The sequence below is a fragment of the Nyctibius grandis genome, chromosome 6 (genome assembly GCF_013368605.1).
Source record: "Nyctibius grandis isolate bNycGra1 chromosome 6, bNycGra1.pri, whole genome shotgun sequence".
In the NCBI taxonomy this organism is placed as follows: Eukaryota; Metazoa; Chordata; class Aves; order Nyctibiiformes; family Nyctibiidae; genus Nyctibius; species Nyctibius grandis.
Genome location: NC_090663.1, coordinates 19172293 through 19199743, shown reverse-complemented (window position 1 = coordinate 19199743; position 27451 = coordinate 19172293). Strand labels below are relative to the sequence as shown.

The 27451-nt window shown below is 35.1% G+C and overlaps 1 protein-coding gene across 1 annotated transcript in view; it reads right to left on the bottom strand.

Moving 5' to 3' along the window:
- The window catches only part of SLIT2 (slit guidance ligand 2), a 285421-nt gene that overhangs the window by 51386 nt on the left and 206584 nt on the right, over positions 1-27451 (bottom strand). Inside the window, 16 exon segments of the mRNA XM_068404267.1 lie at positions 432-564; positions 1395-1470; positions 1473-1543; positions 1546-1562; positions 2708-2799; positions 2801-2827; positions 3424-3448; positions 4232-4375; positions 7401-7475; positions 13157-13307; positions 16797-16820; positions 17567-17730; positions 17859-18002; positions 19849-19920; positions 20457-20528; positions 21168-21239. Of these exon segments, the coding sequence (XP_068260368.1) occupies positions 432-564; positions 1395-1470; positions 1473-1543; positions 1546-1562; positions 2708-2799; positions 2801-2827; positions 3424-3448; positions 4232-4375; positions 7401-7475; positions 13157-13307; positions 16797-16820; positions 17567-17730; positions 17859-18002; positions 19849-19920; positions 20457-20528; positions 21168-21239 (1359 nt within the window).

Here is a 27451-nt window from a genome sequence, read left to right as displayed (position 1 = left end):
GGCTTTTCACGTAATTGAAACTTCTTCCTTCCTTCCTAAACAGTGACCATTAACCAGATTCACTGTTGCCCATAATCTAACCCACTGTAATATGATGTCCACATTCAGTTATATGATGGTTCAGTGCTGGGGATATAAATTGAGTGCAATAAACATTTTATACATTTTTATGTATAAACAAATACATACATTTTTAAAGCTTTTCAGGAATAGATAGTTCTTATAGTGTTTTGGGACTTCGAGAACATTGCTAATTCAAACTTAACTGCAAATTTCTCGATATACTGTGCAAGTCTTTATAAAGTGGTATATTAATAAATCTCAACTGATCACTGAATCCAATTCTTCATTTTCTTCTCCCCTCATTCTTGAACTTGACAATATAAATCTGACATTGTTTTTCATAAAATGGAAAAAAATGTGCCACTTACAGTTCAGTTACATCTTTTGGGATCCCTTTAGGCAAAGCTTTAAGGCCTTTGTTGCTGCAGCGAACTACTGTATCTAGACAAGTACATTCTGCAGGACAGCGGGACAGTGGAGAGCAACTATTGTCATCATTTCCTGGTTAATAAAAACAGATGCTAAGCTTGCTATACAAATGTCACTTCAGTATTAGCAATAATATCCCACCTAGAATTCCTATAAGCAAATGTGGTATTTCTACATTATATCTCTAGGTAGGAAAACTTTAAGTCATCTCTGTAAGCCATCGCTCCAAGAAGTTACATTTCCAGCGACGCTTTATTTAGTACAATACTGTTTTACTAGGTAAAAATCCTATAAATATGAAAAAAAAAAGATCATTAAAGAAAAAACAAAGCTTAAAATGAAAGACAATAAAGCAAAATATATGTTGATTTTCAAAATTAACAAATTATTAAAACTAAACAGAGTCTCTTTAAAGAAAAGTTTCAGCTTGAAAATTGATGAACTAATAATGTAATAAATGGAAGCATGTGTGAGAGATGCAAGACAGCAGCCATCTTATTTTTAAGTGTTTGAGGGGAATTCTGACATTCAGAAATCCACAAACTAAGCAAAATGGCATGTTATTTGAACAAGTAACCTGAAAGAGTGCTTGATTCAAGCATCAGCATTTGGATATTCTCATCTGAACTACAACATTTGATCAGTTTATTTAATGTCTATATTATCTCTAAATTATGATTTACAGTACATAGGCAAGAAAAACTTTGGAAAACATATATACAGCAGCCATGTGCTTGCTGATCATCCAAAAATGGGTGAAAGATTCTTAAACTGACATAGAAAGTGAGCATGAAGCACAGATGAAGTTATTTAAAGCCTAACGCTTTGGGATCTATGGGAATCATGCAGCTTTACATATGAAAGCTGAAATTATAAAAAGTTTCAAATATTAATTTTCTTACCATCATCACATGTAAAATCCTGAATTGCCACATCCTGGATGGGAATCTCTTTGAGGAAGTAGGGTTTTTTGGCAGCGAGGGTTCACCTGTCACAATGCGTTTCTTCCTTAGCCAGTCTCCAAGCCATGCAAGATGGCAGTTGCAGTTGAAGGATTGGCCAAGAGGTTTCTGAGAACCACAGGAAAGTTTACTTTGGATGACACCACTTTTTCATCCTAAGTATTCTATTTCTATTTTCAAAACCCTAAGCTTAAATACCATTCTTCAAACAATACTATGTACAAACCATAGGTGAAAGCTGTAATTGAGGGTCTGTGTCGTGAATCTTGATATAACTTGTTTAGAAATAATTTAAAACTGTCAAAGACCTGACTTCTTGTCAAGCCACTCTGTACTGATAACGCAATAATTTCATATAGAAATGAAAGGTGATTACTTTACATTATTAGCTTTAACCTGACAACAGCTATTGCATTAATTTGTCATCCCAAGATTTCCATCTTTTATTTGCCCCAGAGAGTAAGTTTCCTATCTGAAGTGACAGCTAAGTTGATTACATGCCAGTTATAAAAATGAATTTACTTCTAGAAGTCTCAGTACTTTTGGCATCTCCTGACCTCAGCACAAACCTATCGACAATTCCATTATTTATAAACATGCCATCCTTAATATGCACAAATTAGTGACTCGGTGCAAAGTGTCACTTCCTATGTAAAAAGGGGATTAAGTACTTTCCTGAATGATGCTACCTACAAAAAGCATTTCTTCAGTAAACTGAGTGGCAGCTTTGCTCACAGTTTTCCCTTCCCTTAAATTACATCACATTTAAATAAAAAAGGGGGTGCGTCTTTTGATAGAAAATGAGACTGAAGCTTCATTATAAAACATGTATGAATTAAGATTCTCAGTAGGCAGAGGAAATTTAAGATAATAATTGGATGGCACAGTGCAGAAAGACAGACAACGTGGTGATTCAGCCAGCTGTGATGGTGCGATGCCTACCCAAAATGTGGGTTTCTACCCTGGCTCAGATCAATGGGCTTCTGCGAGGGGGGCGAGCAGGACATTTTTCCTGCCTTCTCAGGCACTTCTGGAAACCAGTCTAACACTTCATCAAAGGGCACCGTGAAAACATACCCTTCATGCATCCAAGATGCTCCAGAAAATAAACTTTCTCAAAAATCCCTCTATGATCTCTTTTTTCTCTTAACTTTACCTCACGCTGTGAAATTATACAGCAAACCATTAACAGAAATGTCCCCAAAAGGTTAAAGGTTTAAACTTGGGTAAGGTAAAACAAGAACATGACTTACAATGTAGAGAGTGAATGCAGGGTATCAAAGGATCCGGGTGCCACAGTGGTGATCTGGTTGTCATACAGTGAGAGCAGGCGGACTGAGCTCAGGGCCTGTGAAGCTGTCGTTTCCCACACGCTCACATGTTGCTCCGCAGCATCCGGAGAAAGAATGATCAGCATTTCTTAGCTTAGCCTGACAGGGGCCGGAGCTGAAGTGGTTGCCCAAGCAGGGGCTGAGAGGTATGACTCCAAAGGGACCACTACCGGTGGATGAACCACAGTGCAATGACCCCTGTGCCGCCTGTCACCCCACTGAAGGGACTGAGAGCGGTGTGTGCACGGAGGGGACTGGAAAACAGAAAGGTGGGTGCATAGGTTTCACAAAGGCAAGGGGTGTTTCCCCTAAGCATTTGTGTGTTTTTTCCTTTCAATGCCAGAATCAGTAATTATGAGTTTGACAATAAATTCGATTGAAATTCCCCAGAGATACACAGCAGCCCCCTCTTCATGTTCCCAAGCCTAATGACTCCAGAACCGCTATTCACATGGAGCAGAAGGTTGTACCAGCTGACCTCCTGAGGCCCCTTCGACCTGGATTTTCTTAGGATAAATTCTAGAAACCACTTCTACTACATTCTGAAGCATTTCTATTAAATGAAATCAGACTACCCTGACTCCTCCTCACCATGACTCTAAGATTCAGTAAAAATTTCTGAATACTAAGCAAGAAACAGCTATTCTAAAATGCCTCATATTTCTGTAAGACATGCGAGCTTTGAAATTTGCTGTTTCCTATCTGTCCATCAATAAAAGAATATTTTTTCCATGCTCTTGTCTAAGAAAAGCTGCTTCAGACAATTTTAGCAGCTTTAAATGCGAAGTTAGAAATGATAGGCCTGATTTATTAAAAAAACCCTAATGTCTATGGACAGCTGAAGCAGGCCAAGAAGCTGTGGATTGTATAAACATATTTTTTTTGAGTGGAAAGAGCTAAACTGCCTTCATGGAAAGAATGAAATGAGTTCAAGCTATAGTGCTTTTACTCCTCCCTTCACTGTTGAAATGACATTAAAATTACTTCAGAGAGAATAACTTCCCACATTTCAATATCCACCTGAATAATTTTTTCCTCTATCAAAATTCCCAGTAATGGTTGAGCTGAATTGAATCAGACTCCATTATGTAAAATGTGTAATTCCCATGCAAAATTCTGTTACTTTGAAGGAGATGATTATTCCCATTTCTGTTTCTGCAGTTGGACGTCTACCCATTCTCAACCGCTTCATCATTTTAGAGGACTCATAATTTCTGTAGACAAGCAACCACAACGAAGAATTTCAGCTACATTATATCCACAGTTAATAATTAATGAATTCATATAATGTATGATAACTTTTTGTAAAATAGGAACAAAAGCTAAGATATGCTTGAATAATCCATAGCTAATCCTCCAAAATCAGTTTTTAGGACAGATAAAGTATTACTTTAAAAAATACCTGGCAGAAAGAAAGAATAAAACCACCCAAATAATTACACTTACAGTGTTTTGAGACTTTCTAGTCCTTTGAACATTTTGTGTCGAACACTTTCCAAGCGGTTGCTAGTGAGCAATAGTTCATTCACACCAGAGGCTCCGTCAAATGCTCCTTCTTCGATATCGGTAATCTTGTTATTGCTCAGGTTTCTATTACACGTTAACAGAAACAGAGAAAAACATGTATTCTTTTTTAAATACCCTAAATTAACTGTTAAATGCTGCAGACTGCATAGATTTCAAGATACTGAGTTATTGTGTAAAAGCAGCAACTTCAAACCAATAAAAGCAAAATTCAATGCCCTGATAACTAAAGATTTTTAAAGCAATCTTTAGATGTTTTCAAATAATTACAATTACCCAGTCCATGCTGCTGCCATACAAGAACATCTTTTCATAATTTTGAATCTTGTCAGTGACTGTATATTTTTTTCATGTCTCCAGTCCTTGTAGCATTAATAGATGAATTAATAACAAAATGATACTTTATGAGTACCAGCATAACTAACCACTCCGATTTCTTTATTTCTTTTCGGCAGACACAAATATAAGAAAACAGTATAAACAGCAACATATGTAAATGAAATGTGTGAATGTAAACATTAAGTGAAATGTTAATCATTTATGACATTACTTAAAAAGGAGGGTTTATAAGCAAGACAGTTCATTTATCTGCAATTCGCATGCAAAGCAGATCAAAATGTGGGAAAATGACCTAAAATACTGCCAAGATATTTAGTGTTTATAGTTTTTAGTTGAAATATGGAAATTACATCTCAAATGGGTAGTATCTGTACTATATATACAAAAGCATACACACTCAGCAACACACATTTTCTTAAAGATTTTTCATGTTATCCTTGCCTCCTTTTGTTTTGTTTCATATAACTATTCATATTACAGAAGTACATATCTACATGCTGAAGTGTTACATGAGTGATTTTTACAACACTAGTGATTTTTAGAAAGCTCTTAGAAATGCTTTGAGACAATGTAAAATGAAGTGAAGCTAAAAACTTCTTATTTGATGGACTTAACAGTGTTGGGAAGAAAATCAAACATTATTTGATACAACTTCTAGAACAGCATTTTAGTTGTTCAAATCAAGAAAGATCCTATTTGTCAGAATAAAAATTCATACACTTGCCAGAATGAACTGGTGCCATTATCTAAGACAGAAAAAAAGGAGTTGTGGCTTAATCTTGGCTGCTGACTACTCATTTCTAGTCTAGCTGTAATTTAACATACACCTTTGTCTGTGATGAAGGATACAATCAATTGCTTGCATTTAGTTCCACAGTGGAGCTGTTCAGTCTCCTGTAAGGTGCTGAACAAGACTGGAAGCAAGAAACTCATTATTTCTCACCACAGCTGGCTTATCCATGTCATGCCCTTAGTTTCGTAAAATCTTACTTGTTCCTGGTGTAACATGGATACTACTTCACCCACTTCACAGGGATATTTTAAGGATATTAATGTTGCATAGCTAATCAATGGATGCAGTGCATACACATGCTTTATTACTGACGAACCATCAAATCAATTAAACATTTAGGCCTCAATTTTTCAATGTCATCTGTGCAGAAAGACCTTTGCACCTATTTGAACCTCCAGAAGAAATATGAGCTCAACAAAAATACAGAATTCACTCGTATTGGTGTCTATGTAACATCACTACCTCACTGAAGAATGTTTAACAACTAATAACTATATTAGGAAGTTATGGAGCAGTATCATTAAAAATGTTAAGTTTTCATTAACATTTTGCTATTTTGTTCTTCCTTAATTACCCAGATTGCAAAGCTCTTGGGAGTTCCAGCAGACAGCTAGACTGAGACTGATTTAATATTCTTCCTTTTCTTTCTTTCGTCTTGAACACCTCCTCAACTAAAAAGCAGCAAACTAGCTTTAGATAACATGAAATGTTTACTAAGCTACCTTATAGCCTGAAAATATGTAATTACTGACAGCACATTCTCTTTTCCCTGTTTGTTCTTATATATGAAGAACTGATACATGTGTGTGCATGTGTACGTACGCCACATCAAGTATTTTATTTATTTAAAGGCACTCTGTAGCTCTAAAAAGTCCTAATCTGAGATCCTTGAAGAATGAAGAAAACTGGGTATCTACTGTATAGCACCAGAACACTGCCGTGCCAGCATTCCTATGTTCTTTTTTTAAGTATCTCAACCCAATCCAAAGTGGCAAGGTGTACTCAAGTGGATAGATCAAAAGCAAAGTTGTTTTGTTTTTTTCTTCTTTAATATTTGGTCTACTAACTAAAAAAATAAGTAATAAATATTTTAACTGAGTGTGATCATGACAGCTGTCAACCAGGATCTGGATAAGGCTAACAATAGTTTAAGTAATACTATTGCTCCTCTTGAGATTTTGGTCACTAGTAATGTAGACTGAACTTTTACAAATGGTAGTAACTTGGTGCCCGCATTCAAAAAGCAGTGCATAATCTTCATTAATCTCATCTATTTTTACTTGCATTTTTCTTCACTTATTATTTATGTTTGGATTTAATTCTGAAAAGGTTGAACACAGAGTCAACTAAATCTAACTAAATGATCTACCCTCAAATATGTCTTTTACATAAGCAAAATAAAAGCTTTTCATAGATTTAATTTTAATAACATCTGCAACTGGTGAGATTATAAACTCCTCTTAGAACATGAACTGTGAACATGGACTTACATGCATGAGCTATCAAACCATTTTTTTCCCAGTCATTTAATTTTGATATTCCCCTCATCTAATGACAGTTTAATGAAGCACAGAATCAAAGGCATGTCTTGAATGTGCTGGAATAGGCAAAATTGCCTGGTTAGGGAGTAGCACAGGAAGTTACAAAAGATTACTGGAACCTTTTCTGAGCAGCTTATACTGTGAGCTCCCTGCTGTGGCTGCGTAACAGACCAGCTGGCTGGACACTGCAGTGAAGGTGCTGGAGCTATACACCATGAGAAGTTGTTACTGGCAGTGCCTAGTCCCATAGAGAAGAGCTGCCAACTCTGATCTACCTCAGTGATTACTTTAAACCCGTTCTTGAGTTTTGATTAGAATATACTGAATCATTTATAGATAAGTACTAAGAAAGGCGGAGAAACACACCAAGGAGCTAACATTCTATCTGAACAGACAAGGTCACTGAAGTTGCACTCACATTTTACGCAGCTGAGGAAGTTTCTTAAAGATTCCAGTAGCTTCCAGGACTGAAAATTCATTGTTATTTAGTCGCCTACAAGAAATGACATCAATTTCAGAAAAAAATATTCAGGCATTGGTACAGAGTGTTTCACGTTAAGTAACTTTTTCAGACAGGTTTAACTGAATATCTGGTATTCAACTGGTAGCTGAAGAACAATTCTGTATATACTGACTTTTCTAACTCTGGTAATTCCTGTGAATGAACATTCTCATTAGTTAAACTTAGGCATACCTAAGACATACAGAATTGAAACCAGATCACAAAATATCATGCAACTAAATCTACTGAGAAATATAAGAAGATGTTTTTAATTTTTCTTTTAGGGGAAGAAAAGCAAAAATGTAACTAAGGAAGGATTCCATGGCAACTTATAAATAAAAATCTTTAAGAAGAACATATAAACCACTGAAGATTAGTTTACTGTTCTTTAAAGGATATCAGGTGGGGTCTGTCAGACATCTGGAGGTGCTCACAGAACACTGTTTACGAGAACGAAATAATTACTTTATGCTCAATGCTTCTTTTGAATACGGACTGAAACACACTGCATAGGTCTTCCCAAGAATTTAAAAACATTTTCTGACCATGGTTTATCTTCAGACCACTACACCTAACACCCATATAGTGCATAAGCATTAAATGCTGCTTTGTAACACTACAAGAAGGTATACAATGAGCAGCAAATGCTATCTGGATACTGATCTTTCCTTCCCAGGTATCAAGGCTGTTTCAGCATAGTATACCTTTAGCAGCTGCTACGTTAGGGGACCATCTAGGTTTCAAAAAATAGCTACACTGAACCAGTATTCCCTATTTCCTCTCTTGAAAAGAAACGGAATTATGAGTCTTAGATTCTTTATATGTTTTAATGGAGTCATCTTACTAAGGAAGGGAGTCTGTGCAGCTTTTATTTAGAGATCTTAAATAGGAAAGAAAATAGATGACTGACAAGATCACCGTGAAATGAAATTCAGCATAATTCTAAACCCAGAATGCTTTTCAGAATTGCCTTGTTGCAAGACAAGATTAAAAAAAAACTCTAAAAGATAAAAGAAAGCTGCTCGTTCATCCTTCCTTCCTGCTCATTCTCAATGATAGCCAGAAGGGAAATTAAGGTTGTAAATCTGAAGGTATGGATGTACAATAGTTTCAGCATGGAACAAAACTTAGGGAAGACAGGAGGATTTTTTTTGTGTATACATGGAACATTTGTATACCGCACCGAAGTACAAGGAACACGAATTTCAAAACATGCTACCACCTCTGAAAATCAGCTGGATAACTTAATGTGATTTTTAGTGGGACCATATCAAATGAATTTTTTCACAGTGTCTATTGACAAAGTAATATTAACATTGTAAACAGCCTTTTTTTCCCTATCCATCAAGAATGGAAGCACCAAGCATTCTATAAATGTGGACATTTTCAAACACTTTAAGTGCTATATCATCTAATAGAATGACTTGTTTGTGAAAACATTTATTGATTCTAACAATACTTCCTTGCTGTGCTTTACTGCAAACATTTCTAATCCCATTGAAAAACACAAATAATTTGATCCTTTCCTCTTCCCAACAGTTTTACATATTAAAAATAATTTACTTTGTCTCTCCCTCAAGCTTCCTTCACACAAATGCATTCAATCTTTTCATTTTTTCTTCAGAAGTCTTCTTTCTAGATGATTCTTGTTCTTGAATTTTTTTTCCAAGTGATCCATATCCATTGTGAAAAGTGAAGTCCTTGGACACAGTATTCCAGCTAATATTTTACCATTACGTACATTAAAATAATTATTTCATATAACTTACATACTACACTCCTGTACATACACACCAAAATGAAATTTGTAACAGTGCCTAATGGTACTCCTTCATCTTTAATATGTGTGATTGATAACACCACTACAGCCTTTTCTCTTGAACTACTTACTGTTTGTTCCTCCGTCTTGTATTTGTGGTGCTAATTAGTCCTACCTAAAGTCATATGTAGAATTTGAATTTTTATTTTATTTAAACTAGTCTTAGTCCGCTATCAATATTACAGACAATTTTAAGAATTTTCCATGTGTTTTGAAGATTTTCAGTGTTTGAGAAGTTTCTCCATGCTTCTCTATGATGGAAAAGAAGCACGGGTTGAATAACCGTATTGATGTTTTGGTTAAAACTGTAGCACAAATCGTATCTTCTCTCTAACTTTGTGTATATGGTGATATCATAATTCATGCATCATCACTGAGGGTAGATCTACAAATAACGGACATCAAGAGTACAGATTATGGGTTTGCGGTCAGAGGAATGACCACATTGATCACATGGCATTTCTATAGCTGGAGATTGTTGGCTTTAGATCTGGAATGTTAAATACTTGTGCAAGAAGATTCTTCTGTGATCATGGTATGTGATACCATACACAGAGGAATTAAAATTATTACAGATGACTGGAAAATTAACAGATTGTGGTGGTATCTTCCTTCTGGATCTTATTATCGTTATTTTTCTGATCCCAGTGCTCTTTACTAGTAACGGCAATAATGATAGTTGTTACCTGTCAACCACTGGATCATGAAAAGGATCTTAAAAATACTTATATCTGGTTTATTAAAAGAAAAGTACTGAAATGTCATTCTCAAAACAAAGAAGTAAACAAAGAAGCATTTCATGATGATGTCTAAATATTCTGTTTCTTTGTTTTATTTGATGCTTTTTCCTGTTTTATTAACACAATGGGTAAGATATTTGCATGTTTTGGTACAATAGCTGAACCTTCTTGGAAGGCTATGTACTGCAGGGATATTCATGCCTTCGAAAACTATCTTGTTAGGATCTGGTATTATATCAAATACTTCAATGGCAGATTAAACAGGTCTTTCAGTGGTTTTCTGGAAGACTGTGAACAAGTGACAAAAGGGAAACAGAACAGCACTTGGCTCATTTATAAATTTTTCACCTTTTACAATTAAGTACCTGTCTTGAACTGTACTATTCTTTTCAGGGTTTTTTTTAAAACGACTAGTCTGAAGAAATAGGTTTTTTGATGTGATATTATTACTGTTACAATCTACATAATCGATAATCTTTTCCTCACTTTTGATCTTCGTTTCCAAGCTGACTCTCAGCCTCAAACAACACCCTGCAGAGAATAATCTAGCCTTCCTCATCACTGTTATAGAAGCATCAATGCCATTTGACTCTGACAAGTATCTTTATCTCAAATTTGGTGTGTAAAAGAAAAGAAAGGCTAACTAGCTGCACTTCTCATATATGCCAGTAAATGTTGTGAACTGGAAATCACAGAGTGGCCCTAGAACTAGACTGGGAAGTCAGTCGCAAGAGGAACAACAAAGGCAGTGCATCAAAGACCAGGAATAACAGGAGGAAACAAGAGAAACCTGTAACTTTTGCATCAGTGAGGCAAATACCAGAAGAGTGTATTTAGCTAGAGCAACTGGATTTTTAGAGGAAGTGAAAAAATGCAGAAATAATTCCTCTATCCCCTCTAGAATACTTGCAAGGCTGTTGAAATTTTTATTACATCAAAAGACTTGAAGAACAATCTGTACAGCTTATCAAGAAGAAGGTTGCATAGTGACTTTGTTACAGTTCAAGACCATCTTACTGGATAAAAAGTGCTGGGTAGAAAAGGGCTCTTTAACAACAAAATATATAAAAAAGGCAATGACGGAAACTAAAGAGAGATTTAATCTGGAAGTAAAAGTTCCCATTTTAAAAGATTTTAACAGAATTGAAGGGAGATGATTAACTTTTGTAACACTTTAGGGGAAATGGTGGATTTTTAATCCACTGATACCTTCAAACAAGACTGGATGTTTTCTGAAAGAAGTGCTGTAACGAAACATTAATTATGTTTTAGTCAAACACAATTTTTTTGTTGACTGAAATTTAGAGTTTAGGATACACAGCAGATGAGGCTTAATGATTTAATTGTTTCTTCTGAATTTAATATGTATGAATCATAATTATAGAAAGAAAACACTTGACAGTTTATCTTCCACACGTAAACAAATTAATATGAAAATCAACAATTAAAATACTAAATTAAGATTATTATTTCTTCAGAGCAGAGAGAATTAAACATGAATCCTGCTAAGAATCAAGACAACGCATTCTTGTCACTTCAGCAACTCCATTTCTCATCTCTTGGTTCAGTAACTATGATTTTTACAACCATTACTTCATGATCTCCTCCTACACTTTAACCTGCTACCCATTCAATCAGTTTTTACTCTTCAAGTAATCTGATCTCAAAATATTATAACATAACTTTATATACATTTGATGAATACTTTCTGTCTTCTTGTGGACCTTCCTCCACACTAAAATCTTCTTTCTTTTCCCTCATTTTTGGTTCTTCACCCTCTATTATTGTATCTCTAGCAAATCCTATAGGAAAAAAAAAAGTATTTCTTCACTGAAATCTATCTCCATTTACCCAAGACTGTGTATCAATTTTTTCTTCTCTGGCACTACTTTATGAACAGTAAATCAACAGCATGAACATGGCCAAAAGCTGAGCTTTGCTTTTCCCACAGATGCCACTTTTTCAATTGAATTTGCCATCATTCTGGGCACAACTAGAATTACCACTCAGACTTGTAATTAGAACATCACTAAGTTCAACTCCTTCTCCCAGCTCAGAGACAGACAAAAATCTCCATCTCTATTTTCACAATGTTTCAGTTTCAAATTCTTTTTCCTGTCCAGATATTCCAAATCCTTAACTATGGCCTCATTATTTCATACCTTCACTGCAGTACTGTTGCTTTGATGCCAGCTGCAGACTGATTATCTTTTAAGACATGTGCCATACTGTTGCTCATCTCACCCCTGTGGGTCACAACTTGATTACAGTACTACTGTCTCCCCATCTCTGTCCCTGCTTTACTACATCAAATCAAAGTCCCTCTCTTTTACCCCTCAACATTCTGCCTTGTTCTTTACACTAAATCTCCTAGGAAAAACAGCTATTTCCTCCCACCTTGGCTCTGCCAATGATGGCCATTTTCATCTCCTGCCTTTCCACTGATGTGAAGGATCTCTGCCTTCCCTTTCATACTCTGCTTTGTGCATGGGAAAACCTTGTAAAGCTGTCTTAATTTTATCTTTCAGTCCCTCCTTGAAGACCACTTCAGTTGTAATGCCTACAAATCATTCCCATATGGCACTTATTAAGCAAGTAATAGTCTGTGACTTCTTTTCTGCGCAAGTCTGTTCATTGTATTATTATCTCATCTTCTTAACCCAACTCTGTCTTGTTTGTCTGCTTTATCTTCCTCTGGTCTCCTGCCTGACACATATAATGTGTGCTTTGCATAAGAAGAATTAGCTCTGTTTTATTAAACACCTAGGTAGCACTTTTTCAGACCCCTGGTTACTGGATGTCCTACTTGCTCTTGCAGTTAAAATAAAGAGCAAAATAAACCCCACAACCTTTCAAACAAATCCAAGAGGGTAGCTCATGTACTGGAGAACTAGAAACATAGAATAATTACCTTATTTATTTATCATAAGTTTTTAAGGCTACATGGTACTGAAATGATGTATAAATAATTTTTATTAATATCTAGTCCTTTGAAGTGAATCACAGAGGTTACATTTAATTTTTGGTGTTCAAAAAAGTAAAGCTGTAGTTTTATATTTGAAAATTTTAGTCAGTTTTTCCATAAACAAATAATTATTATGGATTCAACTTACAACTCTGCTGTGTACTGGGGGATGTGATCAGGAATTTTGTTGAGTTTCTGATTGGAGCAGTCCACTGTGGTCCCTTCACAGCGACATTTCTCAGGGCAAGCCAAATCTGCAAAGCAGTCTCCACTTAATTTGGATCTGTAATCTTCAGTGCCTGTGGAAGAGTCAAGTCAAAATACAGATACTGAGTCAATAAAGCCTAAGATTTGCTTCTTGTGTGAAGGTTGAAAAGATGTCTGCAATGCAGATAATGGGTGGGCAACTTGGGAAATGTATGATAAACTTTGTGATACTGAACAGACACAAGGGCTTCAAGAGAGGGTTAAATATAGGGGCTTAAGATATGCTGGAAAAAGAAACTGTGACCAACTTCACATAACAGGATAACATTAACTTGAGCTTTTCACAGCTGTACTTTCTGCTGATTATGTTGTCAGCCAGTCTAGCCTTGTTTATAGCTAATCACACAAATGCCACAGATTCTTTTGGAATTTATTTTCTTTCTCTGTATCAAGACTAAATAGATCCTGAATGCCACCTTTTCTCTTTCTCTTGTTACAAATTTGTATTGTCGACTGGACTTCATTAACCTCTGTGAATTTTTTTTATAGTCCTGATATTCCACATCATCTCAAACACGTAAGATTGAAAGCCCTGTTTTCATCTTTAATTTAAAAAAATGTGTGATCCTGACTTAAGCCTCAGCAGCTTGCCATGCTGTAGAAAGCTGCGTGACGTTCCATGGTGCTTGACAGAACCATGTTTTACTCATACCTCACAACCACATGGTTAGATCAAGCACAACAGAAAATCTCGCTACATTATCAAAACTGCATCCATTAGGCCAAGGATAAGAGCAAGGGAAAAGAGGAAGGAGTAGTTACAGAAGCACTGAAGTTTAATACTTGCTTACATGACATGGCATTCTTATTACTGAATGTCCAGTGTCACAGTAACAGTATTACTGTCACAGATTAAATAAAAAGTACAAAAAAAAATGAACCACATTGAAAGTTTCCTCCACCATTTCCCAGAGTCAGTCAAAGAAAACGTCCTAAACATATTACGATAAAACATCCAGAAAGGAATTGAGGGTGGGTGACAAAGAAAACAGAGAAGCTGAAAGGACCTGTGGGTTCTTCTTGGACAAAGGTGAAAAGACTGAGACTAGTAGAAGGTGCATCAGGGCTGGGAGGTACATTGTGATTTAGCTCAGACACTGAACTTTACTTACAGCCAAAATGGTGAACTCCTGCAAAAGTAAAGATAGCCAAGAAGGAAAGAAAGACAGAGTAATCCCAATTAAGACAAAAACCATGAACTAAGATCTCACGTTCTCTACTCAACTTTAGTTTGATTAGAAAATGTTGCTAAGGGGTACAGTCTTCAGCAGAGAGAAAGAATAATTCATTTTAAGTGGCATTAAAAAATGAAGAAAATAATGGGGTTAATTACAGATTTCGTATAGGATGATAATGGCTTCCATGCATTATACTTCACTATTTTGAATGTATTGTTTAAAAGCTGCTCCTTTGAACATACACATGCTATGCCACTTAAAACCTCAATAAACCAAAGAAAGATAGGAGAAACCGATTCCTCAGGGGAGGGAAAAAAAAACCCCAAGAGTCATCCCATATGATGCTATCTAGTGTTTGTAAATGTCTAAGTAACACATATGATATAACTACATGGAATATTTCTATAAGCTAGCAGACAAATGATATTTTTTCAAATGAATGATTTAGTACTTGTATAACCTTTAGTCTTCCAAATGACTATAATGAAATTCTACTAAGACTTCCTAATGTCTGCACAGCAAGATTTCCCAATGACATATTTAAAACAAAAATAAAAAACATTTACATTTTTAAAGAAATGCTAACATTTTTACAGTATTCACTGAAGTGTAAAGAAGTATTTTTGGCACTTTTAAATACCCAGTAAGCAAGGCTACAAATATATTTTTTTTCCTCCTACGTCGACAGTAAATCACTATTAGCAGTTTAAAGTAAAAAAACTAGAATATTCAGGGACAAGGTCTTCAACAACTAAAAGAATTTTATGCAGCATCTCCCTGATAACCTGATAGAAAGAGAAAGCTCAGAAGATGTATTTCAAGAAGCAAGTCTCTAGCAGTTTTTGATTAATTTAATTCTTCTTTTTTTTTTCAGGAATAGCATTTTTTTTAAATGGTACGTAAACAAACCTAAACTTCATGTGTGGCCATATTATAAACAGACTGTGAAGACATTTGCTGGCAAGAAAACACTTCTAACTCAGAGCAAAAGTTATGCTGGCAAGGTTGAGCAGAAGTTACTCTGTGGCAGAAATACAGCTGTTCTACTCATTAAGGAATTGTGTGGTACTACAGGCTTGAGAAATTGAATCCCCCTGTGTTTTGTGCTGCTTTAAAACACATTTTCACGGCTGCCAATGCTGACAAATTGCTGCCTTATTTTTTATTTTATTTTGTCTTTTCTTCTTATTCAAACCAACATACTAGTATGAGGGCATGAAGAACTTCACAATTGCTGCAAATTTAAGTGATACATCACACAGCATTAGAAGAGCTGTTAAACATACCAGCTTAAAAGACAGACTAAGACTAATCAATAAATCAGTACTTCAGACACTGCAGAATGACAATGTACCTGTAGTACTTGAAAGAACAAGTGCACTGGTGTCATAATCAATTATTGTAGATATTTTTCTAGATATTAAACTATGGTAGAAAGCCCTGCTTGCAAATCACATACTGTAATTCATCAATAGATTCATTATTCCCTTGTTTATTTTGCCAATCAATCATTTATAATCTGTCAGGAACATAAAGCAAGTGCATCATTGTTTTTTTCTATTAAGAAATCAGTGCACACACCTGACAAGCAAGGTAAAATAAAGAAAGAAACATATTTCAAAGAGCTAGGGCCAACATCAGTACATCTTTTGTGAATATATCATAGACCTATTGTAGCTTAAAATGATGTGTAAATTGCTGTTTCACCCCAACTCTAAAGTCGTATTTTCTTTAATGGAAATAATTTCTGATCCATTGTATGTGTGAGACCACGGAATGCCTTTAATGAAGAATATCAGCTTTCTTTTCCAAGTATTCTGCTGTGATTTCGTAAACACAAGGAGGGTGAGCAAGCAGTAGCTGCAGCCAGTGTAGAGCATGAAAGCAAGGCAAGAAAATATTCATTTGTAAAATGTTTATTTTTTTAAAGTTGTACTAGCTCTTTGATGGTAGTATGGTTTCCTGTGTTTAAAAGCAGCTCAGAAGCTACATTTTAAAAACAGTAGTGGCAGAAAGGCAAGGTACAAGGTAAGTAAAGATGTCAGTTGAAATATGAAATAGCAGGTGCAACCTTCTAAATAATTTAAGTAGAGGTATAATTTTGGTAGGTTGTGTGCAACTTTGTGAGACAAAAAAAAAAGTAAATGGAGCTGCATGCTAAGCTCTTATATTTGGAAAACAGAACTACTAGTAATCTACAAAGGAAAACTATGTTTAGCTACAGATATTGACTAGTGTTAATACACATGCATCAGTTTCCTAAAAGTTATAACAAACTTTGCTTTTTGGGGAAAGGAAGAGAGTATCTGCAGTTAGTCAGTCTTACTGCAGAGCCAAACCTACCTGGAATGAAATACTGTTCTTTAGCTAAATAAAGAGAAAAAAATAGAAGATGCACCTGAATGTCAGCAAGCAAAGAATGAGTTCTATTAGATTAAGTATGGACTACAGTTAACTACAGATAATTAAGTGAAAAAATGTGTATTCACAACAAGAGCTGATAAACAACAAAGTGTGAATAGTCATAAATGTATCCGGAACATGGGTAACAAACAGTTCTCATCTGGTATTTGCACTTCAGACTGAATAAACTGTAGAATGTGAAATGCACCTGGAACAGCTGGATACCATATGACAAAAGTTAAGATTTAGAGAAATGTAAGTAGGAAATGGAATAAGATTAGAAAGAAAACAGTAAATTTCAGTATGAGGTAAGCTCCCTGTACAAAACGAATATGTCATGTTTTCATATTTAGCTAGAAATTTTTATATCTTTCACATACTCCAGAGCCTTGTGGAAATTTTACAGAATGATTTATGTTTGCGATACTTGTAGTGAATAACTTTAGCATTTCATTCTGAAGTATTATATATTGCATTTCTTTTGTTAGATTTAATGCTACTCAGAAATACGGCCAAATGTGTTAACTACAGTAATGTTCCATGATCCAATAGTCTATGACTTCCATGATTCCCCCCGCTTCAGTCAAAGAACTAAAAATGATACTGCAATGTTTAATGATTCCACAGAGAGTCAGCTGCCTTCATTAGAACTTCTATAACCACTGTTTTTGCCAATAAAAGAAAAATAGCAGCTGAACTAAGAAAATTACCTGAGCAGCGGAATTTCTTGCTTTTGATCTGGCCGATCCTTTTGTTTGCCAGACGGCGGGGGCTGGTGCAACGGGCACCACTGGTCTCAATGGGGTTTGTATGAAGATAATCCGCCAGCCACTTCAGATGGCAGTCACAGATAAATGGGTTCTGAGCCAAATGCCTTTCATGAAGAAAAAAATGGTAATTTCACACATTATTTCCCTTTGGTCTCAGCAGTTCCCGATATTTTTAGTAGATTGTAGAATATGAAGTCATACTAAAGACAACCATAAAGAAGAGCATACATACAAGGTCTGAATTGCACGCAGGGGTGAGAAGGTGCCTTTTGCAATGGTCTGAAGCTTGTTGTCATACAGAGAAAGAAGATTCAAGTTGTGCAGATCTTGAAAAGCATCAACTCGCAGGCAATTGATCTTGTTGGCATTTAATAATCTGTTTAATGGAAGACAATTATAAAATTGAAAGAATTCGCTCAGTGTCGCTGCAGCTTCAGCATTTTTCACAGGTAATTGTGCGCATTTGTGACCAGAACAAGAGATATAGTAACAAATGTTAATTGACAGAGACATAATGGATTTCAGTGAATTGAAATATCTTACTTAGGTGCTCTGAAATTATTCCTAAATATTTGCACCTTGGGGTTGAAATGTGTGGGTTTGTTCAGCTAAAATCACATTTCTTCTATGTGCTGGTAGAATGTGTGTGTGCGGTAACTGTGCAAAGAAACAAGCTTAAGAAATCAAGTATCTGCAAGGAAAACTAGTTCCTTTTGCCAAATAAATAAACAAACAAAAAAGGAACTGAACACTGTGTTCATTAGCTGGAAGAGATGTGCAGTGGCACTTTTAATTATATGTTACTAATCAGCATGCTGCCGCATTAACAGAGTTGTAGTAAAAACTGGTGGCATGGAATATATCCAAATCTGTCTTGGATCCTTTTTCCTCTCCATCTTCAAAGGGAACCTTTTCTTCCCTGTACCTCCCAGACTTCTAAAGTTAAAACAAACAAGCCAATCTAAACCAACTCCTTCATGTTTTTGAAGAGGGAAAAAAAAAAGATGCATTTTTATAACCAAATATTTTTGTTTCCCCATACCCAGCCAGAAATTGAATGGAAGAGTGGATTTGAAAACCAGTGCTCTGCTCTGAAACAGTTTCACCACACAAGTAGAAATTTACTTAAAGTGAAATGTATTGTCTATGCAAAGTATATCAAGCTATGGATATTTTTTTAATACAGAATAAACAGAAGTTCAGAGGTGGGCTTGTTGGGGTTTGTTTTTTTTTACAAATTCTGAAATATGTTTTTGTAACTAAAATCTCTTTAAAGGAAAACAGGAATGCATACCTCCCCACTATTATACTAGTTTGTGGCTAAAATAAATCAAAATGTAAACCTCTAGGTGGTGCTAGGAGTTGCATTTTCTTTGTATTTACTTACTTTTTTGCCATCTTCAATGATTTTGCCAATCACTACGCTATGAAGCGTGGACATTAAATGCTTCTAATCAAGTGGGAAGAAGTTTCAAATTCTTTAAGAAGCAGCTTTAAATCAACAAGTCAGTTATTCTGGGAAAATTTCTTCCAAAAGCATCACTGTTGTTTTATGGCCTACTTCACAAATTTCTTTTACACAGTACAACTAGTCCACAGCCTCTTCTACTAAATATTGACAATATTTAATAGACATATCACCATGACATTCTTCTTTATTCCCAGTAGTAAATCTACATGGAAATGGTTTATAAGATTACAGTGTTAAATGAAATAGCACCTGGAGTTCACAGAGTCAAAGAATTGTACAGAGAAGAGTGTCAGAAAACATTAAGTCATCAATGCAACTGTACTGTAACTCTGTTTTTCCATGGGTACAACTAGAAATACAATTACATAGCATTTCCACTACATATTCTTTCTATATAAAACATACAAATATTCTTTCTATGGTTCCCACACAACTTTATACACACTATTTGCTCTTTACAGGGCAAGACAGTATCATATCTTATGTGTTTTATCCTTATAAATTCCACACAAGAGAATAGTTCCATTTTAATCATTTTAAGCTGAGAAATTAACTGAAATATGATCAAATTTGTGGATGAATGGCAAGCTGGCCTACAACAGTCTGGACTCCTTTGGCTTTAACATAACTTGTTTTTATTATACTCTGATCTCAGATACGGGATTTCCAGCCAGTTCCAGACATATATCTCTCATCAAGTTTACCCTTCTGAGTTATCCCAAAATAGAATAAATATTAAAAAAATACTCACAGCAATTGCAGAGAAAAGAGTCCTTCAAACAGGCCCTTTGGAAGTTCTGTGATTTTATTGCCGTAGAGGACACTGTACCAGGAAATAGTAAAGCAAACAAAGCCGCCATTATGAAAGCCATGAACTATGTGGTTTTGACTTTAAAAATGAAAAAATTTCCATTTTCCTGAAGGGAATTTAACAGCAACAACTTGATGCTTGCAAGATCCTTGTGGTCCTATGAGGTAGCAGGATCACACATTTTCCCAAAAGGTGTGCTGCCCAAAGAGGTCTCAGCAGAATCAGTACCTCACTGTTAACAGCCTTACCAAGGAACCTTGGTAAGTGGATTTGCTGTTTGTAAAAACAACTAACTGGGGAATAAAAGAAATGTTTGATTTTCTTCAGCTCTTTGCCATGAATGTATTTATAAAAAACCCATACATTTTTAGTGTCCAGCTGTGATACAATATTCAATTATCACTCTAACATTCTGAAATTATTTTTACAGCTTTCAGAATTGATCGAGTTTATACAGAAATTCTGCAGAGAGCCAAAAATCAAAAATAATATAACTATAAGAGTACAAGAAATTTCCTTCTGTTTTTACATGTCAAACAGATACCTACAGTGAATTGAGTGAACGTAAGCCCTGGAAAGCATCTGGAGCTGCTTCAGAGATCTGGTTATTGCTCAGGTCACTGAAATAAATGACATTTGATTCAATTAATTCAAGCTATTTTCAAAATAGCAAGCACTAAAATAATTTGTAATTAGAATTAGGCATGGAAGGAAGAGAGAAATTTAAATATTTATGTGAAATACTGCCAAAGAATTTTAATTAAAAAACACTAAAATTGCAGGTACACTGAAACAAAATGCATGGTTAAAGATAGATCTTTCAAATGCTTGAAAAAAAATGACGAAAAGATTTATGTTTCCTAATTGCTTGAGTACATTTTACAAAGAATTCTGTTTGCTATGGCCACAGGACTATACAGACTCAAAGGTATTTCAAAATAACAGTGCTTATCCCCATTAATTTATTTTTTAATAGAATTTTCACTACAGTAACATGTTGCTTCTATGCAAAACCATATTAAATAATTTCAAAACTTGATAAAAAACAATTATTATTAATGTGACAAAGATGCTATATGGTCTTAATAATCAGGCTGCTGTATCAGTTTATCTTCCAGCAGTCAAACTTCCTTAAATGCTCACACATTGACTGCAGTTCCTCTGTATGACCTTGACTTGTTTTTTATTTTTTTATATATGTGTGTGTGTGTATATATATATGAAAATAAAAAATTAAATCTACATTATTGGGTACATACATTCTTCGAAGCTTTTTATATGGTGAGAAAGCTCCAGGAGGTATGACCTTGATTGAATTTTGTTCCAAGCGTCTGCAAAAGAATAGCAACAACATAAAAATACAAAACCCAAGCCAAACAGCAATCTAAAGTCATAACAAAGTAGGAGGGATAGACTTTAACAAAGGCGGCTGCTTTTGCTTTCTTTTTCTTTTTATCTTGAGAAACAAGTAATTTCATTTCAGTTTTCATTAAAAAAAATCATTTTGTCTGTAAAACCAAACCTTTTAACCTACAGAGTGTAATGTTGTAAATTAAAACCCAATCTTGATTTTGTATCTAAAGAAAACTTATTTTCAGAGCACGAGATTTTTGTAAAATTTAAGCTAGAATTGTCATTAAAAAAATTCATATTTGAGTTAGTGTTAATTGACTCCCAATGTATTATTCACATACAGCTATTTTTATGGTAAGTTTATTTAGAAATGTCTAAAGACTTCTGAGAGTTAATCATTCAAATATGCAAACCATAAGAAAGGGGAGAAGAATGTTCCTGTAGAACAAATAACATATGTTGCTACCTGCAATAAGGTAAATGCCATATTTTTAAATACGTACACGTGATTTCTTTAGATACAGTACGTAACACATTTTCTTTAAGATATAATACTAGGATTGCACAGCCACACCGCTGACTTCTTTAAACAAGTATTTTTATCTAAAATTGGAGTTTATGTTACTGGCCACATTTGCTTTTTACATATAGGGACTGTGACTGAAACTTGCCATACTGCAAAGTGTGAATTTGCTGATGGAAAGAGTTTTCCAAGAATATTTTGAACTTCCAGAGCTTTGCACGTGGGAAATCTATGCTGATACAGACCTATGGCCCACTTGCCAACAAGTCAAAACAGATTCAGCAATAAGCACATTTAAAATAGAAGCTACTTCCTGACACACCGCAGTATTTCATGGTTATGGCAGTGCAAACATTTCATAGACATATGTCTATTTACATAGACATAAAGAATGAAACTATTTTTACGAAAAGATACAACAGGAAAAAGCAGTGTTATTCAAACATACATACCATGCTTATCTAACAATAAGCTTTCTATTTCCCTCTTTCATACGCAGGTATCAACTCTTACTGTGATCTAAGTAGATAAAGACAATGCCAAAAATCTATTTCATGTAAGAAATCAAAATTCTGTAGAATTTACTGCAGAATTTACTATTTTTAGTCACTCAGACTTTGACTCAGAATCTAAGGTCAAAAAGCCTTTTTAAATCTAGATGCAGGAATATTAGTCTATTTTTTCCTTTTATGCTCATCCTATTAACTCTCTTCTGTTTCACTTTTGCTCTGATAGAGACATACGAGTCTGTGTGCAGTGTAACTAATAAGCTCATATATTCACTTTGAATAAGACTCTCCAAGAAACTATTCTTACAACAATTATTTCTTTTTGAAAGTTTCTCCAGAAAACACAGTACAGCTGAATAAAAGAAAGATTTTTTTACTGCTTTCATGAAGTTTTGTTCAGATGGAGATATTTATACATTTAATACTCAAAATCTCTTAATTCTGACCATGCTTTGCCTTAGCAGAATTTGCTCTTGAGTGGCCTATAAAGAAGCCAAGACAAAAAAAAACTCAAAAAAATCTTCCTGACACATAGAAAATCTCACTTCATCAGAGCTCATTTAGACAGGGTTCATATTTAAAAGAAGTCCTTAACTAGGAAAATGTTGCCACCTTACTACAGTTTTCAGGTATATTTTAAACACTGCAGGGAATCCCATGGCACTAGACTCAACTTTTTCCATAAACACGATATTCTTTCAGATGCTTTCTTCACCTTGGCTGAGCCTTTTGGACCCATGAAACACATTTTACATCAGACCAGGAGTACTGACTAGGCTAAAAAGGATCAAGGTCACTCTTCTCCAGTATACCTGAGTAGATTCAGAAGGCAAACATTTGAATAAGTAAAAACTTGCTTAAGTTAAAGGTCAACACCAAGTTAGACCAAATCCAACTATTTTCTGCTCTTACACTACATTTTTAGCTTCGTTTCCCCAGAAAATAAAGATTACGCATGCTTATCATCTAGACAGTTTTCTACTCAGCTGGCTAGGTCAAAGAGAGGTAAAACTTTCAGATAATCTATTTCTAAAATTTTCCTTATTTTAGCTATGGGAAGGAGTTGAGAAACCAAATTAACCCAGCCATGAAGGGAATTGCAGCCATCCATCCATTCCTGTTACACACTCTATTTGGCAGCAACCAACTACCTAACCACCAAGGATAGCCTGACCAGACATTTATCAGGTGTGTAGCTTTGAAAACCAGCCAAAGAATCTCTTGCACAGGGAAACACGTAGAACATATGCAGAGGACTGGAAAGGGGAGAGGGCAGTAAAAAGGACAGGGAAGGATTAGGCCATATTACAGAGGATGACTTGAATTGCTAGAGGGAGAGACACTGGGGACATGAGGCTGTCACAAGCCTCATTTATAAATGCTGCTTATTAGCTCATGATGTAGATATTTGTAACCTAGTGCTGGAGGGGCTCCAGTCTACATTCACCTATCTTTAAACATATAATGGTCTTAACTAGACACGATATGGCATGTAACTCGAGAAAGGCAGGGTCTAGCATTAAATTAAGACACAAAGTATTTTCCAGTTTACTCTTTTAATTTAAAAATATATTAGTTCTATAAACTGAAGTACCTTACAGGATACATGTATGCCATTTTTTATGAGAAGATGGAACAGCAGATTCAATTTACTGCTGTCCAATTTGTCTACAAATTATACGGGTCCAAAACCTGAAGAAGTCCTACTACAGTACATTTCTGAAAGCTAATTTTCTAGTAGTCTAATAGAGCGAATTACCAATTCACTGGTGGATATGTAAACGAACTCCGTGTCAACTTTACCTAACATTTCCTTTTAGTGAGAAATTTATAGTCTAATACACAGACTGTGCAGTGCTAGGATAAATTTACAAGCTCTTCCAGATAAAGGATTTGTTATAGTAGGATCATCTAAGTATGTCTTTTCTTAACTCATGCCAACGTGTACGTGCTAAAACACATCACATTTTAGAAAATGAGATGAGTATAAGAAGGGAAAAATAAGATTATATAAATACAGAAGAAAAATCTTTTATACTCCACTTTATCTGTAAAGAAAGTAAATCAAATTCACATTTTCAAGCTTTGTTATCCTCTAATCTTCTCTTTATCTTCCTAGAATCAGCTGAATTTCACAGATTGCAAATTTGCATCCAATATTCCAGAGGAAATCCAATTAGATATATTCCAGGGTCACAAAGCACAGATAGACTAATATCTAAAGGAAATTTGCATTCCACTGATAAAACCCATAGTAATTAAAAACTCCTTTATATTAATTCCTCATATTAAATGAAACAGTTTTAATTCTGGAGTAGGATGGGTTGTAGTTATCTATTACTGAAAAAATCAGCTATTAAGTGCTCGCAAATGACAATGGCCAGAAGTACCATTCTATTACAGAAGAACAAAAAGCTAATATCAGTATTTTTCCATGGAAGTTGTATTAAATTTTGTGCACAACATCTCCTTTCAAAGTCATCCCAGAAGTCATTCTTTTTTATAAATGATCATCTATGTATCATAAACAGTGCCTTGGTGGTTTCTTTTTCAAAAGCCACAGTCAATTTTAGTAGCATATTTAATAAGATAAGATAATGGAGGAAGACAGTTAAGTACATGCTTCATCAAAGCTTGCACTGCCTCATGTATAAAAAGTACTCTGCCCGTCACCACACAAACGTTAATTAATGCTCTTAGTATTAAGTCTCCTGCTCCTTTTAGTGTTTCACTTCAAAGTCCTGCATCAATACATAAGTGTTTTACTGTCTTTTAACACTGCCAAACTGCTTGAAACCTTTTTTGAAGACTATTCCCTAATCTCTCCTATCTAAGAAACGTACTGTGAACATTTCTTTTTCTAAATCTTTCCCCCCTGCTTATCACTGCAGACAGTGATGTACAACCACCTACTATTCTAAGAAACAAAGGTGCGTCTGCAGTTGTGACTTCCAACCTAATCAAATCAAATCAAAGTAGGTCCCCAGCCAGTAGACAGATTCTTCCCACCTGGTCCCCAGAGAGCCCTGTGACAGTTAAATCACTTGACACTTTCCAGGAGGATGCTGTTCTCTACTATAAGCCTGCAGCACACCATTATTGATTACTACTTCCGCCCTTACAGAGACAGACAACATGCTTATTTATACTGACACTTTTAAACTAGCTTATTTTCCCAGTATAAAAAGCAATTTCTATGAAAGAGGGAAGAGGGCAGACTGGGAATGAATACCCTGTTCTCTACAGAATAATTTTTATTTTACATCATGCAGATGGGGTACAATATACCAAGCCTGCTCAGTAAAGAAATAGGTAAACAATACTTCAGAGAGATGTGCTGCACCTAAATGCATGTTAAGGGGTCAGAGATACATCAAAAAAAAATATTTTGTGACAGTAAAATAAAATAAAAAAACCATCTTCCATAAGAAAACACAAATGTGAATATGGAGCAGCAAATTAGCCATATATTTTGCAATTAAACAATCAGAACATAACATCTTGATTAAGTAAATTTGGTCAATACGGTAGTGGCTTTAGCAGTTAATTAATCTTACTTTTAATTCCAGCATCTACTCATTTATAAAAAGTCTGCAAGAAGCTTGTCAAGAAAACCCAAAAGAATTTTTACTACAGAGAAGAAAGTGTAAGCTATGCAATGAGTCTGATGTATTGCACAGATGCTGATTATACATGGTAATAAAATTGACAGCTCTTTGCATTTTCCCCATCTGCTTTTAAAGTAAATGGCAAAAACAGCTGTCAGAAAACAGAAAATAGATTTCAGTGATGGGATTCAGCGCAGCTCCTGAATCTGAAGAACTGCAATACACAGCCAACACATCTCTCATCATATGCAACATCTGCCAGGTTTTTGGGGTTTTTTTTGTTTGTTTTTAAAATAAGGAAACAGTAATGGTCTCCCTTTGCTACAGGAATCCTTGAGGCTATTAAACAAAGTACCTTTTTTTCTTTCTCAACAACTGCACCTCCAGCGTGCTTATATCCACTAAATGCTGCTTCTAACTTTAGCAGCAAAAGAATTCTGTTGAAATCTGTGATATCATCCATGTCTAAGAAAACAAAAGATGTATTTTGAACAACTATATTACTTGCACTTTAGAATTTCAGGATCTAATTCTGCGTATTAATAAATCTGGTTGACAGTTTCCTAAATATTTGCATATAAAGAATCACTGTCAATGTTGCCCTAAAGCTTGCCAAACTGTTAACATCCAGTCTAATTGTTCTATCAAATATTTCCTCAGGGGATTGATTGTAAATGACAGACGATTTCTTAGTCTGCATTACATCAAAAAAGTAACAAGAATTGCCATTCTAAAGCTATTAAACAATTCATCGCATTTACTCAAAAGCAAGTCCCAAACCTGCATTTATTTCATTTTTCATCACAGAAAAGGCCACCTCATGCTCTGAACCCTATAGCATCATTAATAATGATAGGCTTTACCTTTCTTAATTGTTACTGATTCGGGTTGTAGACAAAATGCACCACTTAAAAAATTATTTGCTCAGTACTTTGGCATCTGTCAGAGTGTGGCTCCAGTGTAATTAGCCTGAGTCACCTAGAGTCAAGTTAAAGCCTCTTTAATTAGCCTATTTTTGATGAGAGTTGTTATACTACAAAACCTACTTGAGCTGTTCAGAGTAACTGCATTAAGTCCACAAAAAATAGATGTAATCCTGTTACACTCTTGGCTCATCACAAGCAGTGACTTGTCAACCTGTTCTCACTGGGCAGAAACACTAGCTTGAGAATCCCACCATTGTGCGAGACCAACGGTGTGGCAAAAGTCCTTACTACCTGTTAAACAATACATGGACTTGCACCATAAATTTGACACAAAAATGTAAATCAAGTTTTTTAAATGAGAACACTTTTCACAAGTGGTTGCTGGTTACTGGACCATGTATTTAGCAACATGTAAATAATTAAGAAAGCATTTAATTGATGATGAAACACAAAATAGTGAAAAGTCAGTATCCATAGCTTCTTTTACAATAACTTCTCTCACACTATTGCTGAGGAAAAGTTATCAATAGTGAAGAGCCGTATTTGAAAATAAAATCTAAGAGTAATGCTGCCTTTGGAGTGTGGCACAGCTGTCAGAGATCTATGAGGGTTTTTCTGGAAGAG